Source organism: Pavona decussata, unplaced genomic scaffold (assembly GCF_977016875.1).
Source record: "Pavona decussata unplaced genomic scaffold, jaPavDecu1.1 SCAFFOLD_330, whole genome shotgun sequence".
NCBI classification, from domain to species: domain Eukaryota; kingdom Metazoa; phylum Cnidaria; class Anthozoa; order Scleractinia; family Agariciidae; genus Pavona; species Pavona decussata.
The window spans coordinates 1840001-1855436 of NW_028145718.1; the positions used below are offsets into that span (position 1 = coordinate 1840001).

A 15436-nucleotide genomic window follows, 5' to 3' on the forward strand; every position below is an offset into this window, starting at 1 on the left:
TTGGTGTTTCTCATGGTCGTTAATTCTGGCGCAAAGACAAGTACATTCTTATAGGAAATAAGCAAAACTTAAAGGAAATTCGGCAATCAAACTTTCATGTTAGAGCGCTTTTCAATTTGAGTGTCAAAATAGACCGTATTCGTATTCTCGATGATGGTGAACTGACACTAGCATGCACACGAGGCTTAATTGGGGGATCCGTCCAAATAGTTTCTAATATATTCCCCAGCAAGAGCCTCCATTGCAAGTTTGATCCAGTTCAATACCGAGAATACGAATATAACCTATTAGTTTCGTGTTTGCTTTGGTTTTGCTTTATTTTTCTTAGTGAGTGCCCTATCGAAATTCGCGCCATTTTCTCAACCAATGGGAAGCCAAATTAAAATCGTGTCTTGGTCACACGTGATTTCCCGTGTGATTGGTTTATTCTGCTGTTTACGTTTGTTGTGATTGGTCTAAGTTATTACTCAAGACAGTCAAAAAATTGCTCTACCACTATACTGACAGATGTTCTAAACTAGTGAGCAGGAATTTCTAGTTTTTTTCTTCAACTTTAACATGCATCTGGCCGCCATATCAGAAATGATTACCATGGTTATATACTAATAAATGATAGTAATAAAACAAACGAAATGAAAAGTTAATGATAAGAAAAATGCTCCCTGGCAGACCAGAGAAAATTGATTTCGGTCGTCAGTATCAAATCAGTACACAGCCCCAACCTTTACCACTGACTTTCTTTGTCGTGTCTCCCCCAGACTCCGTTTCAGCGTCTTTCACTTGCTCTTTCGTTTCTGTCGCTTTTAAAGCGTCTATCTCTTTTTGTTTCGCGTCAATTTTGTCATTGATACTCTGGAGATGGTCTTCCCATGCTTTTCTATCCTGCTCACTGAGGTGGTATTCACTGAGCCATGATTTAAAATCTTTCTTTTCTTCTTCCAGTTGTTTAAGATCCACTTCAAAACCACTGGAGTCTAAAGCTTTCTTTATTCGCCCGTCCAGAACTTCTCGAGAGGCTTTAGTCAAATTGTGGACAAAAGCACTCTTTCCGTCATTCATTGTGTCGATAACCTAATATTTACAACAAGAAAGCCAGGATTTATTGAATTTAATTTATCGAGACTATATTAATTCTTTCGTTATAAAAGGTAAAAGGAATAAAAAGAAACTAATTTATCATATTTCGCTGAGCAATCAGGACTAACCTATTTACCGCGCAGGGGCTAAAAGTGGAGAACCCTCCCCGCACCTTATTTCTACCAACCAAAGCATATAATAAAAAGCAAGTGAAATTATATCTTCTCTGTAACCTTCAAATAATTCTCCTTTAAATCGTTTACCAATTGTAGGAGTACAATGTTGACTGAAATCGCGGGTCGAATTTCATTTCTGCTTTGTCCGCTTTTTGTCTTCGACAAATACCAGCTATTGCTCTTGTCTGTGGCAATAGCAAACGCTCTTATTTCAAACAATGTTTTTCGTCAAGTTGATGCAAATTAAAGGGAAGACTTGCTGATATAACGCAAGGAATATTATTACCATCATAAGATATGTCTCAGTTTCCTTTGTAATAATTTTCGTCACACGTTTTGATCAATCGCAGTCAAGCCAAAAAAGGTGATGGATTTTTTTTTATATAAATTCTTGTTTTGCAGTCGAACCTCTATAAAATGTTTTTTTTATCGGGCATTACCAATCAATATACAAAAACATATGAAGAGCTCAAGAATGAGCAGCCATGAAGAGCTCTTTTTTGAGGTCTAACAAGGCCTAAACAGCACCCTTAGCAATCACCTATATCTGTTAATACTCGGGCTCATAAGCACATGGGGTAATGTCCACTTCCAATCTGGACATGACGCTTTATTTAGTGTCTATAATTTACTAAACTCAATAGCGCAATACTCTGACCAGAAGCCTCACACCAATTGAATGATAGTTGCGTTATCACACATTATTTGTATACATTAACGTTTACCTCGATAAACTTGGACAGCTGTTTTTTAAATGCTTCTGGATTCTTGTCTTCTATCAGGCAGTTGTCGAACAACACCACTCGATCCTTTATCTCAGCAATAAACTCTCGAACCCATGTTGGTAGTTTGGATATCCATGTTTGAATCCATTCGCCTAGGCTTACTCCTTTCTCTTCAGCATGATGTAGTCCTGGTCACCCCACGTGAGAATGAGAATCATGTACTCCTTGGATTCGTTCCCCAGAAACGACTGAAGAAGTTTCAACGCTTGTTCATCTTCGTTTGTAAATCTGGCTCCATACTTCACCACTAATGCGATTGCATCAAAACCTTGCGGTGCCATTTCAAAAATCTTGTACACTTCTCTCAAAATTAAGTCTTGGGTTTCTCGGTTGCCACTTTTAAATACTTTGCCCTTCAAAATGTTCCCTAGTTTTATATGTTGCACTGCGGTAGTGTCTAAAACACCCGGAGTATCTATCACATTGATAATTCGCTCTCTTGATCTGCTGCCGTACCGGCATTCCTTTGTGACGGATGAAGCATCTGGGGATGACTGAAAGTGATTTCTCCCAACGATTCTGTTCCCTGTTGCACTTTTTCCATTGCCAGTTTTTCCGAGGAGGACTACAGTGAGGTCTTTTCCACTAGGGAGCTAGAAAATAATGATGGGTCCAATACAACAGGTAAGGGTCTGCCTAACCAAGGAAAAGTCCATTTCTGATGCCAGGCGTGCGTTTCTCAAAACTCCCGAAAACTTTTCGGGCCCGAAAAATCTCCCTGTAAAGCTCCCGAAAACGATTTTTGGTGTTTCTCAAAGCGCACGAACTTTTCGGGCCCGAGAAAAGTCGCGTCATTTTCCCCCGATAATTTACAGGTGCTAGAAAGCTTCCAAAATGCGTTTTTGGGGAATGCTTGTTTCAGTTAAATGGTTGTATTGCGTTGCTATTATCAAGGAAAAAGTTGTCCAAAACGAAAATTTGAGTTAATTGACAGATACTGGGCTAGACTCAGTCTAAAAGTGTCTAAGAACCTAGAGAAAATTTCCGAAAATCTCACAAGCTTGCATGCGCCGTTTTATAGTGGGCGCAAGAACTTTAAACATTTTGTTGACTCCAGTAAATTTACGAAAGTAACTCTTGCAAATCTGTTATTTCCAGTTGAACTTGTAAAGAATGACGACCGACAGGGCAAAAGAAGAGAAATTCGTCCTCAAAAACCTTGATTTTGGAGAGATTATGGACCAAATCAAGACAACTTGATAGTTTCCTCACCGGTTCGCATATTGCCGAGTTTGATATGTGTGGTTAAATTTTATATTTTAAGTGTATAGCGGACAATTAATTCTGTCTCTTTTAACTTAAATCGGTTGAGAAGGAGCTCAACTTCAAAACCCACAAATGTAGTCAAATGTTTTTAAACTGAAACTGGCCTATTTTCTCTCCGAGATTGCGAAAAACTGTAACTGATTCATGGCGCTCGATTTCGTTCTTTAAGAATTATTAAAGCTGAACTTAAGCTTATTTTATTATAAAATAGAAAGCTTTCACTTAGGATATAAGTCTTCATACAGTGGACAACGTTGGCTTAACTTTTGTGTTGACTTAGAACATCTCGATCGCTTTTAATTTATTACAAACCGCAACCGAAGGCCTCATTCAAACAGTTATTGCCACTCTCCGTTTGTGCATGGCAAGATTCTCATTTCGGTTTTGCTGTTTTTGACAGGCTACTGAAATTCATCATCAGTGACTTAAATCTAGACTTAGGTATCCCTTAATTTATCATTTCACCCTCAGGTAATGTGGAAAAAGTATTCGCCAAACAGATTGTACAGCAACTTCGTAAAACAAATCAAAAACAACAACTAAAAAAACATGAAAGATACCCAACCTCGTCTGATTCTGGAAAACTTTCATCGGACAATGCTAAGCTGCAGATGTGATAAGCCATTTTCTTGCAGTACTACTAATTTCTTAATTTTCTCCTCTACGAAAGTTTGAGTTCATAGTATAGTAATGCGGTGTCCGAGGAACAAAACCAAAACATCCCACTTGTTTTTATTTTTTGGGGTTTTTCAGTTCATTCAAACGAGTAGCCAATAGTATCAAGGAAACTCTGACAAGTCTTGACAGTTTGACAGATATATATATAAACATTGACAAAACAACATAGGTGATCCGTTATTCAGTTTAAAAGGTCAAGATCAATTAAAATAGAAACCGAACAGTCTTCACAATGTGAACGAGTTAGCTCAGAAGTATCTTCGTTGAAATCTGTTTAGAAGAGCATTCACATGTAAATTTATTTTTACAAGTATAGTTACAGTTTTCAGCTAGAAAAATCAAAAGTTGTAATAATAAAGCCGTGTTCTAAAATAATATTTTCAGCTCTAATCGCACTATCGTAGCCGGTAACATGAAAAGATTCCCGAAAATATCGGAAGACATTTCGGAACACTTTCAGCTGTTCTGAGAAACACTTTTCAGGACCCGAGAAAAACACCCGAAAAGTGCCCCGAAATGTTTTCGGGCCCGTAAAGTTCTCGGGAGTTTTGAGAAACTCACGCCAGGTTATGGTTCCAGGTTAGTCCAGAATTTTCTGGTAATCCCATTTGGGTGTCCAGAGAGGTGAGACTAATAGAGTTCTTAAGTAATGACGTACGACGTTTCCGAAATTGTGGGATTTACAGAAATATTCTAAAAGAGGATGGTGAAAATGCCTACTTGCTAAAAGGCAGTATCTTATTGCAATTTGGGGATGAGAAATTAGAACTCTCTGTTGCTCCGATGACCCAATACAAATCCTGCTAATTTTGCCTCAGTTCCAAATGTTTTAACATCTTGAAAGAACTGACTGGCTGAAGAGGCCGGTCGTTGCAAGGGCGGTTGCCTCGTAATGCAAAGGTTACCACGCCCGACTTTTAATTGTATATACACATATAGTACCGAGTAAGCGCTTTCTTGGCTTCAACGTATTAGTTACTCCATTTTTCAATATCTTCTTCACGATAACAAACCCAGCTGCAGGGGACAAAACTAGAAGGAAACAACAAATATCAAAGCAATCACGGAGCGTTTCTGTTCGCTCTAAGTCCGGCATTTTTTAGACTTTTTTGTGGCTTCTTATGTGTATGTACTTAGTTAAGTTATTAGTTAAGTTAAAGGTGTTGCTGCACCCACTCCACCCTTAACAGATGGTGACTTCAGGGCACGTTACTGGACAGCTACGTCTTGGCGTTGTTAACAATTAATTTACATAGTAACTTAGTAGTGACTGTGTTAGCGCAGTTCTGTCGCGCGAGTAGCGCGCGCGTTCCTTTTTCCCATAAGGCTTTAGGGCCAGGGACAGTGAGCATGTGCCCAAACGAAAACGTGTGTGTTCAGAAGCAAGGATTTGTTTTTAAAGCGTAACTACCGTTTTGACGTTTTTATCACCGGACAAACACAGAAGTAAGTTGTCTTAGTCATCAGTTATTGTCGTTATGTAGTTACACCGTGTTTATAGGTTTATTTTTCTTTTATTTTGTAGTTTTTGAAACCGTATACCGTATACCGTCCATTCAACGCAACGAAAGTTACCGACTTGTACGCATTTCTTATCTGTGTATTAAACATCGTAAAATTCATCTGTGCACCTACATTCGTTTCAAAAATTCTACGTTTCATCGTACTATGGATTTATCTGGCTGATATTGGAGGAACAGACCGTGAATGTAGGCGAATTTGTGGCTGTACATCTTGCTTTGTGGATTCGTAAACAAATCGAGTATGGCCGATGAGTTGAGTCGGGCCCAGTCCACCGCGAACGTAGGCTCTGCGGAAAATTCGGATGAACTTCCGGACAAGCGAGAACGAAAGCGAACCGAAAAGGGAGAGGAAGAGTATCTCAGGCTTCTCAAGAAGAATCAAACATCTGCAATTTTAGCTGTTTCCAAGAAAAGGAGCACGTTAACAGATCTAATGGGAGATGAGAATAATTTGCATCTTGTGAAATCTGAACTCATCCTACTTAACACGTTGTTTAATCAATACCAAGAGGCATACGAGCGCCACTATCAAGAGTTAAGTTCAGAAGATGAACAGTTTACTGAAAGCTCTCGGCATGAAGCTAAGGAGAATTCTGTCTTGGAATTCAGGAGACAAGTCATTCAATGGATTAGCGTCGTTGAACAACGCTTGACAGATCAGCTTGACCATCTTTCACACAAGAGATCTGTATCATCCAAATCATCAAAGGGCACTAGTCGATCAAAGTCATCAAGAACATCTGCACGAGAAAAAGAGAAAGTATGAGTAGCTGAATTGCTGGCTGAGAAAACAATGTTAGAAAGGAAACAAGCCCTCCGTGCAGCGGATGAAGCACTAAGGCTCGAAACTGAAATAGTTAAGGCAAAAGCAAGAGAAAGGGTGTATGCTGATTTAGAACTAGAAGAGAACCCAGACAATGTAGAAAGTAAAGAAGCAACGAACACATTGTCTGAACGAATTCAACCTAAAACTAGCACACCGAATGCACCTGTTTCTAAACTGGATCCAATCACACCAAAAGCAGCTGTACCCAAACCGGATTCAATCACACCGAAAGCAGTTGTACCCAAACCGGATCCGATCACACCGAAAGCAGTTGTACCTAAACTGGATCCGCTCACTCCTGAGTTTCACCCAAGTGGCTCAATTGCGAAGTACCGGCCCCCAGATAACAGTACCACCTCAGATCTCAATGCACCTTCTACATCGGAGATTCAGGACCGTTCTTTCCAGGAAGTCTTGATAGCTACACATCAACAATTAGCCGCAGCAATGACATTGCCACAGCCTGAAGTGTCAAAGTTCAAGGGAGACCCGATCGAATATCAAACGTTCATCATGGCATTTACTACACGAATTGAGTCAAAAACAGTAAGCGCAGCGGATAGACTGTATTACCTAATACAGCATTTGGACGGTGAACCAAAGGAACTTATCAGCGGGACGTTGCACATGAACCCTAGTAAAGGATACAAGGAGGCAAGAAGATTGCTTGCGAAAGAGTATGGCGATCCATTTAAGGTATCAATGGCTTATGTGAGCAAAGCCCTCCGCTGGTCACCGATTCAAAGAGACGATGCTCTAACTTTAAAACGGTTCTCATTCTTTCTGATGAAATGCAAGAACGCCATGATGAATGTGTCTCATATGACGGAGCTGAATCACCTCACTAACATGCAGACAATTTCCCGAAGCTTCCGCCTCACCTACAGTCAAGGTGGCGTGACCGAGTTGTCAAATTAAAGGAGAAAGGAAGGATAGCTGATTTCAAGGACATCACAGAATTTGTTGAATCAGCCGCTGAATCAGCTAACGATCCCATTTATGGCAGCCAAGCCCTGAACAAGAGTGAACAGAAGCACAAAGCTAGTAGTATCAGAGATAGTACCAAGAGAATACAACTACCAAATCAGAGGAGCAGCAGTTTCGCAACAAATGTTAACGCACCTCCTGCATCAGTATTATTGAGGAACACTAAATGTTGTGAATCTAACACAGGAAGCTGTCTATTATGTAACAAGCCTCATGACTTGGACGACTGTGATGACTTCCGAAAGCGGACAATAGAAGAGAAAAGGTCATTCCTCGGAGACAGGAAGCTCTGTTATGCTTGTTATGGTACCAATCACGTGTCAAGGAACTGTTTGAAAAAACGAACCTGTCAGAAATGTGGAAAACGACACCCCACGGCACTCCACATGGATGATTTCAAACCAAATAAGAAACAGTGAGACCGACAATTCCAACGTCAAGCCCACCACTGTGGTGGAGAACGGATGTGTTGATATATCTGAGACTGTGTGCAATGCGACTATCAACAAGGAAACTGTTGTCTTACATGCTATTCTCCCCATCAAAATAAGGAAGAAAGGCAACGCTGAGTCAGTCACCACGTATGCATTCTATGACGGTGGTAGCAGTGGCTGTTTTGTAACCGAAAACATTAGGAGACTGATAGGTGAAGAAGGCGTTGAGACAGTTCTTCAACTTGGAACAATGCACGGTCATAGCCGAGTTGAAACCACCGTTCTAGCTGACCTTGTTGTCACAGACTTAGATGACAATAATCCCATTGAGTTGCCCCGTACCTTCACAAGTGATGAGATTCCAGCAGGCCATACACGTGAACTCCTAAGTCGCTGGGAACATCTTTCAGAGGTTGCTCAGAAAATCCCTGCACATCGGCCCGACGTTGAAATAGGTTTATTAATCGGTAGCAATTGTCCAGTTGCCCTGGAACCATTAGAAGTGATACCCAGTCATGGTGACGGCCCTTTTGCCCTCCGCCTCCATCACGGCTGGACCGTCGGTGGCCCCTTGCAAGTTGAAACTGATCAAAGTTGCAGTACGATTAACGTGAATCGCATCACTGTGCGGGAAGTCGAATTTAACAAGGAGATCATCGCGCCCAAGTCGTTGCTGAGTATGTTTGAAATGGACTTTAACGATCACACTGTAAGCAAAGTCCCAGACGAGCGTGGATACTCACAAGAAGACAGGAAGTTTTTGGACATGGCAGAAAAAGGCGTCCAGAACGTTAACGGACATTATGAGATCCCGCTCCCCTTCCGAGCACAGGACATCACCATGCCCAACAACAAAGAACAAGCAATCAAAAGAGCTAACTGGCAGAAGAAGAAGATGCTTCGAGATGCAAAGTACCATACTGACTACACTAAATTTGTCAACGATGTTATCGCCAAAGGCTACGCCCAAAAGGTCCCAAACGAGTCAGGTGCAGCAAGGCCTGGTAAAGTATGGTATCTTCCCCACCATGGGATTTATCATCCGAAAAAACCGGACAGAATACGCGTAGTATTTGATTGCAGTGCGAGTTTCAATGGAGTGTCCCTTAATGACCAGTTACTCCAAGGTCCCGACCTCACGAGTTCCTTGGTAGGAGTATTAATCAGGTTTCGTGAAGACCCCGTCGCCTTCTTAGGAGATGTGGAGGCTATGTTCCATCAGGTTAGAGTACCGCCTGAACAGTGCGACTTCCTCCGTTTCTTATGGTGGCCGAATGGTGACCTAGACGCTCCATTGGAGGAATACAGGATGGTGGTGCACCTCTTCGGCGCAGTATCCTCACCGAGCATTGCCAATTTTGCATTGAAGAAGACTGCTAGTGATAACGAGGAAGAATATGGCACCATTGTTGCTAACACTTTGAGAAAGAATTTCTATGTCGATGACTGTTTACGGTCCGTGGACACCGAGAACACTGCTGGAAAGTTGATCAAGGATCTCAGCAGAGCGTGTCAGAAGGGTGGATTCCACCTTACGAAGTTTACGTGCAATCGCCGTGGTGTCTTGGAGCAGATTCCAGAAGAAGAGAGGTCAAAGGAAACTAAGGCTCTGGACCTCCATCGTGACAATCTCCCTATCGAACGTGCCCTCGGGGTACAATGGTGCGTACAATCGGACAGTTTTGGTTTTCGAATAATCCTTAACAACAAACCGGTAACAAGACGAGGAATTCTATCAACCGTGTCATCGATCTATGATCCTCTAGGCTTTATCGCCCCATTTACACTGTTAGCTAAACAGATCTTACAAGAGTTATGTCGCAGCAAGAGTCTTTGCTGGGACAATGATATTCCAGAAGAATATCGGAACCAATGGATCAAGTGGCGGAAGGAACTCCCAACGCTTGAATTGTTTCATGTTGACCGTTGTCTGAAACCTCGGGACTTTGGACCGATTGTTTCAAGGCAGCTTCACGTGTTCTCCGATGCTAGTACCGTAGGCTATGGATGCTCCGGCTACCTTCGCCTTCAAGATGATGCAAACCGTATCCATTGTTCCTTCTTGATGGGCAAGGCCCGTCTCGCACCAATCAAGACAGTAACAGTTCCCCGATTAGAGCTCACCGCAGCTACCGTCTCTGTCCGCGTAGGACAAATGTTGATAGAAGAATTGGAGACCAAGCCTGATGTCACCTTCTATCATACGGATTCGACTACAGTGCTCCGATACATCGGAAACGAACAGAGGAGATTTCAAGTCTTTGTCTCCAGCCGTGTCCAGTTGATCAGAGACTTTACCAGTCCTCACCATGGGAGATATGTGGACACTCTAAACAATCCTGCTGATGATGCCCCCAGAGGAATGAAAGAAACACCGCCCTTACAGCATTCGCGCTGGATAAAAGGACCAGAGTTCCTATGGAAACCAGTATCAGAATGGCCACAACAGCCTTTTCTCATCGGTGAGATCCCTGAGGATGATCCAGAGATTAAGAAGATGGTCGTTGCCGGAACAGTGGTAACCGAAGACTCGACCACTAGCGTAAACAAGCCAATTAAATACCATTCAGACTGGTATCGCCTGAAACTGTCAGTGGCTGTATTTCTACGCATTAAAGCAACGTTACTGAGAAGAAGGCAAGATCGGAAGAAGACAGAAGTTACCCAGACTGACCTAGTTGCAATGCAACGTCCAGAGAGTGGGAAGCAACGGAAAGCCGAAGCGAAACACGTGGATCATTGCAACGTGCCTCTCTCAGTGCAAGAGTTAAACGAAGCCGAAATTGCCATCATCCAGTTTGTACAGTCCCAAGTATTCAGCAAAGAGCTAGACATCCTTCACCGGGCCAATAGTGACGGCGAGCCAGATTCACGGGGCCGGGAGAAACAGAAGAAAGTGGAGTTTAAGAAGATTGGTTCCCTGTATCGTTTAGATCCGTTCGTCAGGGAAGGCGTTCTTTGTGTCGGCGGTCGCCTTGGCCAAGCAGATCTCTCAGAGGAAGCGAAACACAGTGTCATATTACCTCGTAAGAATCATGTCACCACACTCATCATTCGACAAACCCATGAACACCTGGGACATGCTGGGCGTGGTCGCACGCTAGCTAAATTGAGAGAAAAGTACTGGGTACTTGGCGCCAATGCTGCTGTCCGCCATCAAATTACGAAATGTGTTACCTGTCGTCGGAACCGTACTCCTGTAACCGAGAAAAAGATGGCCGAATTGCCTAAGGATCGCCTAACACCAGCCCCACCGTTCACGTTCACGGGCGTCGACTTCTTCGGCCCATATCTGATCAAAGAAGGACGCAAGGAACTTGAACGCTATGGTTGTCTGTTTACCTGTTTAGTAAGCAGAGCGATACACATCGAGACAGCAAATTCACTCGAAACGGACTCTTTCATTCAAGCCCTAAGACGTTTCATTGCCCGCCGTGGACCAGTTCGGGAGATCCGAAATGACAATGGAACAAATTTTGTCGGCGCCAACACGGAATTACGAGAAGCAATCGAGGAAGTAGACAACGATCAAGTCAGGAATAAGTTACGCCAAGAAGGCACCGATTGGATCTTCAATCCCCCATCGGCAAGCCACATGGGCGGCGTCTGGGAACGTCAGATCCGGACCACCAAGAAAGTACTCACTGTCCTACTACATGAGCATGGCACCCGTTTGGATGATGAATCGTTTAGAACACTGCTCTGCGAGGTCGAAGCCATTGTAAATTCCAGACCTGTAACACTTGCTTCCAGCGATCCAGATGATCTCAACCCTTTATCACCTAGTCAACTTCTGACGATGAAGACGAGCATCATACTTCCCCCACCTGGAAAGTTCCAACGAGACGATGTGTACATGAGAAAACGCTGGCGCAGAGTCCAATACCTCGCCAACCTGTTTTGGTCACGCTGGAAACGAGAATACCTTGTGACCCTGCAAGATCGGCGGAAATGGAACCGACCAATGCAAAATCTGACCGTTGGCGATGTTGTTCTCATAAAAGACGATCATTCACCAAGAAACGCGTGGTCCATGGGCCGTGTTATCAAGACGGAACCAGACAAAGAGGGACTAATGCGAAGTGTCCTGTTGAAGACCCAAACTTCAGAACTACGCCGTCCCGTTAACAAGCTTGTCCTCCTGCTGTCAAACGAAGATCAAACGAGTGCCGAGGACGAATGCTGAGAAGAAGTGCTGAGCTGAGTACTGAACCAAAGAGCGAGTAGCGCGCGCCTTCCTTTTTCCCATAAGGCTTTAGGGCCAGGGACAGTGAGCATGTGCTCAAACGAAAACGTGTGTGTTCAGAAGCAAGGATTTGTTTTTAAAGCGTAACTACCGTTTTGACGTTTTTATCACCGGTCAAACACAGAAGTAAGTTGTCTTAGTCATCAGTTATTGTCGTTATGTAGTTACACCGTGTTTATAGGTTTATTTTCCTTTTATTTTGTAGTTTTTGAAATCGTATACCGTATACCGTCCATTCAATGCAACGAAAGTTACCGACTTGTACGCGTTTCTTATCTGTGTATTAAACATCGTAAAATTCATCTGTGCACCTACAAACTGATCAGCGAATAGACTGTTTAAATTGATGATTCTTCCAATTTTGGATTATTGTGGTGCTGTTTTCCATAGATGTGGTAAAGGGAATGAAGAAGGTCTGGAAAGTTTACAAAGACGAGGTGGTAGAATAGTCTTGGATACTGCCCATTTGTGCACCGAACAGATGGTTACAAGCCTTGGTTGGGACACTCTTACCAGAAGAAGAGAAAACCACATTGTTAAACTGGTTGAAAAGAGCCGCAAGGGAACGGCCCCAAGTTATTTTTCCAATTATTTTCAACTTAAACGACATGATATTCATGATTATGGATTAGCTGCCTGGGGACAAGCTGTCGCTTCTCATCTAAATTAAACAAAATTCTTCTGCTGCAAAACGAGCCCTTCGTCTGATGTACTGATGTAAAGGTGTTGGGATTATTTCGAGGCTTAGGCATTTTCTGCCTACAAGTACCCTTTTTTAAAAGAATCTATCGTTCCTTAATTGAACCTTACATCTCTTATGGATTAGCTGCCTGGGGACAAGCTGCCGCTTCTCATCTAAACAAAATTCTTCTGCTTCAAAAACGAGCCCTTCGTCTGATATACTTTTCTGATAGTAAAAATCATGCCATCCCTCTGTTTGTCAGTTCCAGTCTTTTGCCTCTAAATATAATCTATTTTAAACATATTGCTACTCTAATGCATGATATTTTTAGCCATTGTGCTCATCTAAAAATCTCTGAACTGTTCACTCGTTCTGACTAGATCCATTCTCACTACACTAGATTTTCAGAGTCGGGTAATTTTCATGTCCAACTTTTAAGACTCAACCAACAGCTGCTGTCCTTTTCTGGAATTGGAACGAGAATTTGGAATAAAATTCCTCCTCAACTACGAAAGTTACGTAAAACACTTTTCAAGCGTAGACTACATGAATTGCTTTAAAGGTTCTGGAGACTGAGGAGGTGTATGTTGATATAAACGCTGTAACTCGTATCAATCTTATGCCACTACTTGGTTAGCTTGCTTTTAACTCTCTAAATAATAATTAGTCATTTAGGTGTTTTATTTATTCATTTATTTTCTTATTTAATTCCCTTTCTGTTTGGTTAATGAACCATTTCTATTTTTGTGCTGTTAATTTTCTGTTCCTTTAAATTGGAGCGTGCAAACAACTGTAAATGCTACCCACCTCGAATAGCCCTTGCTAATTGTGGGTATGTAATATTGTAATTTGTCTTTCCTCATAATAAATTGTTAATTGTTAGATTATGATATTAGGAATAGGAACAAACTAGTTATTGATAGGGTTAAATTGGAATCGACTAAAAGAGCGGTTTTTTTTTATAAAGGGGCAGATATTGTTAATAATGGTATGTGAACTCTAGTTTTAGTCCTTTTATCTCTTTTCATATGGATGATTTCTCGTTTCACGATTTCTTATATAGCTTTTTAGACCTAGTTTTTTGTTTTGTTTGTTTGGTTTTTTTTTAACGCAGGACCCATGTTAATAGCAGTTTTTATAACCAAAATGGCCATCCTGTATAAATATGTTTATTATTATTATTATTATTATTATTATTATTATTATTATTATTATTATTATTATTATTATTTCCTTATGAAATTTACAGTGTTAAGGTCTGGTATAACTTGGAAGGCGTGATGCAATATATATCAGGTTCTTTCATCTTGCCCTTTATTATTTCGTGGATTTTAGGCTGAAAAAGAGCTTATAAATAAATATTTATACTTGCCTTAATGTTGGTTGAAGGTATCTGCAAATTTAACAAATAATAAAGGTTAAGCTGTGGGCGAAATGCTTAGAACTGCATGATTAGAACTGTGTAAGACGCGACACAAGGCGTAAACGTAAAGGGAAAGTAAAGCCTCCTTTCATATACGAGGAGTGACAACATGAGGGCACTTTCCCATTTGAAAGTTCCGCTAGGTGGTCAATGTGGATCGACTAGGACAGATTCTCAACAATTTATATACCTAGAGATTTGCTGGCCTTGATTTGCTGTATCGGATCAATACCCATTTTTATTTTGAGAGGAAACGTTAGTCGTGCAGCTTTGTACAAACTAATAAAAACATAGACTGAACCATTTCCCAATTCTAATCCTTCCAGTGCACTATTAATCTTATTTTGCGAATCAATAATCATTGTTAAATATGTGTCATAGGCAATCATAGGAGCTTTCGAACTGTTAAAAAATGGAAGTTAATTTATGTAAACGAGGAGAGCAAGGACCCTACGACTGATCCATGTGGACACCACAAGAAATATGTTTTGCATCCGAGAGAAACCTACTGATTCCGTCACTGTTACTTACCAGTAAATATGATGTCCAGTAAGTATGATGTAAAGCATAACATGGAAATATCATCTGTACCAACAGAACGCAGCTTTTCGAATAAAATATTGTAATCAATTGTATCAAAAGCCTTTTGTCTAAGTCAAGTCAGACAACAGCGGTGACAAGTCCATTGTCAATGTTGAAAAACCATTGATGCCATTGATAAGTAGGGTTTAGTAATGTTGCGTGGTTTGATCTCAGATTGACGGTACAAAGCTGCAAATTCATTCTTCATTTCCCGAGTACTGGGAAAGACTTCCGGTATTATGTTTAGGATCCCCTTCAAATGCAAGAAAAGAGGAATTCGAATGTTCACTCCATTCTCGGAAATACTGGTCAAGCGTGAAGTAGGTTGACTGTAAAAATGCAGTGAAAAAAAAAAAACAAAAACAAAAAAAAAAAACAAATCATGCCATAGTTAATAAAAGGCAATGGTTACGAAGCGTGACAAATTTCTTTGTTATATATTTTTGTAAGCATTTTTGGCCTTGACAGTGCACAGACTACAATAGATTTTGAAATGTGTTGGAGCAACTGGCCAATAGAAACGTTCATGTTAAGATATTCAACTGTAGTTTGAACATTCAAACAGAGGATTGTGCACTGTTATGGCCCTTCCAACATAAATTGCAGCACCATTGTTTTCATGACAAAATTTCATAAGCAGTCCCTCAATTAACTATGATCATGCATAAAAGTAAATTAAAACAGGGTAAAATAAGCATGGAGACGATGATAAACCTATTTTGAAAACATTTATTTAAGCTACAATGAAATA

At 41.2% G+C, this 15436-nt stretch overlaps 3 protein-coding genes across 4 annotated transcripts in view; 1 reads left to right on the forward strand and 2 right to left on the reverse strand.

Moving 5' to 3' along the window:
- Positions 1–14730, reverse strand: part of LOC146453536 (uncharacterized) — a 15474-nt gene extending 744 nt beyond the window's left edge. The window contains exons 1-3 of one of the 2 annotated variants that reach the window (XM_085096505.1): positions 14053–14730; positions 1979–2631; positions 1–1071 (exon numbers count right to left, since the gene is read on the reverse strand). The exon at positions 1–1071 is cut by the window's left edge and continues 744 nt beyond it. In XM_085096505.1, the coding sequence (XP_084952631.1) occupies positions 700–1059 (360 nt within the window). In that variant the 5' untranslated portion in view covers positions 1060–1071; positions 1979–2631; positions 14053–14730 and the 3' untranslated portion in view covers positions 1–699. Of the gene's footprint in view, positions 1072–1978; positions 2632–4924; positions 5250–14052 lie in introns of those variants that run through there. The other variant, XM_085096506.1, reaches the window with a different exon arrangement.
- LOC146453537 (uncharacterized) lies at positions 2137–3929 on the reverse strand. Its single transcript, XM_085096589.1, has 2 exons — positions 3870–3929; positions 2137–2631 (listed from the first exon to the last, which is right to left on the reverse strand). The coding sequence occupies exons 1-2, from the start codon at positions 3927–3929 to the stop codon at positions 2137–2139; spliced, it is 555 nt and encodes a 184-aa protein (XP_084952715.1).
- On the forward strand, positions 7709–11938 carry LOC146453538 (uncharacterized). The gene has a single exon (XM_085096590.1). The coding sequence runs from the start codon at positions 7709–7711 to the stop codon at positions 11936–11938; it is 4230 nt and encodes a 1409-aa protein (XP_084952716.1).
- Positions 14731–15436: the final 706 nt, after the last annotated feature.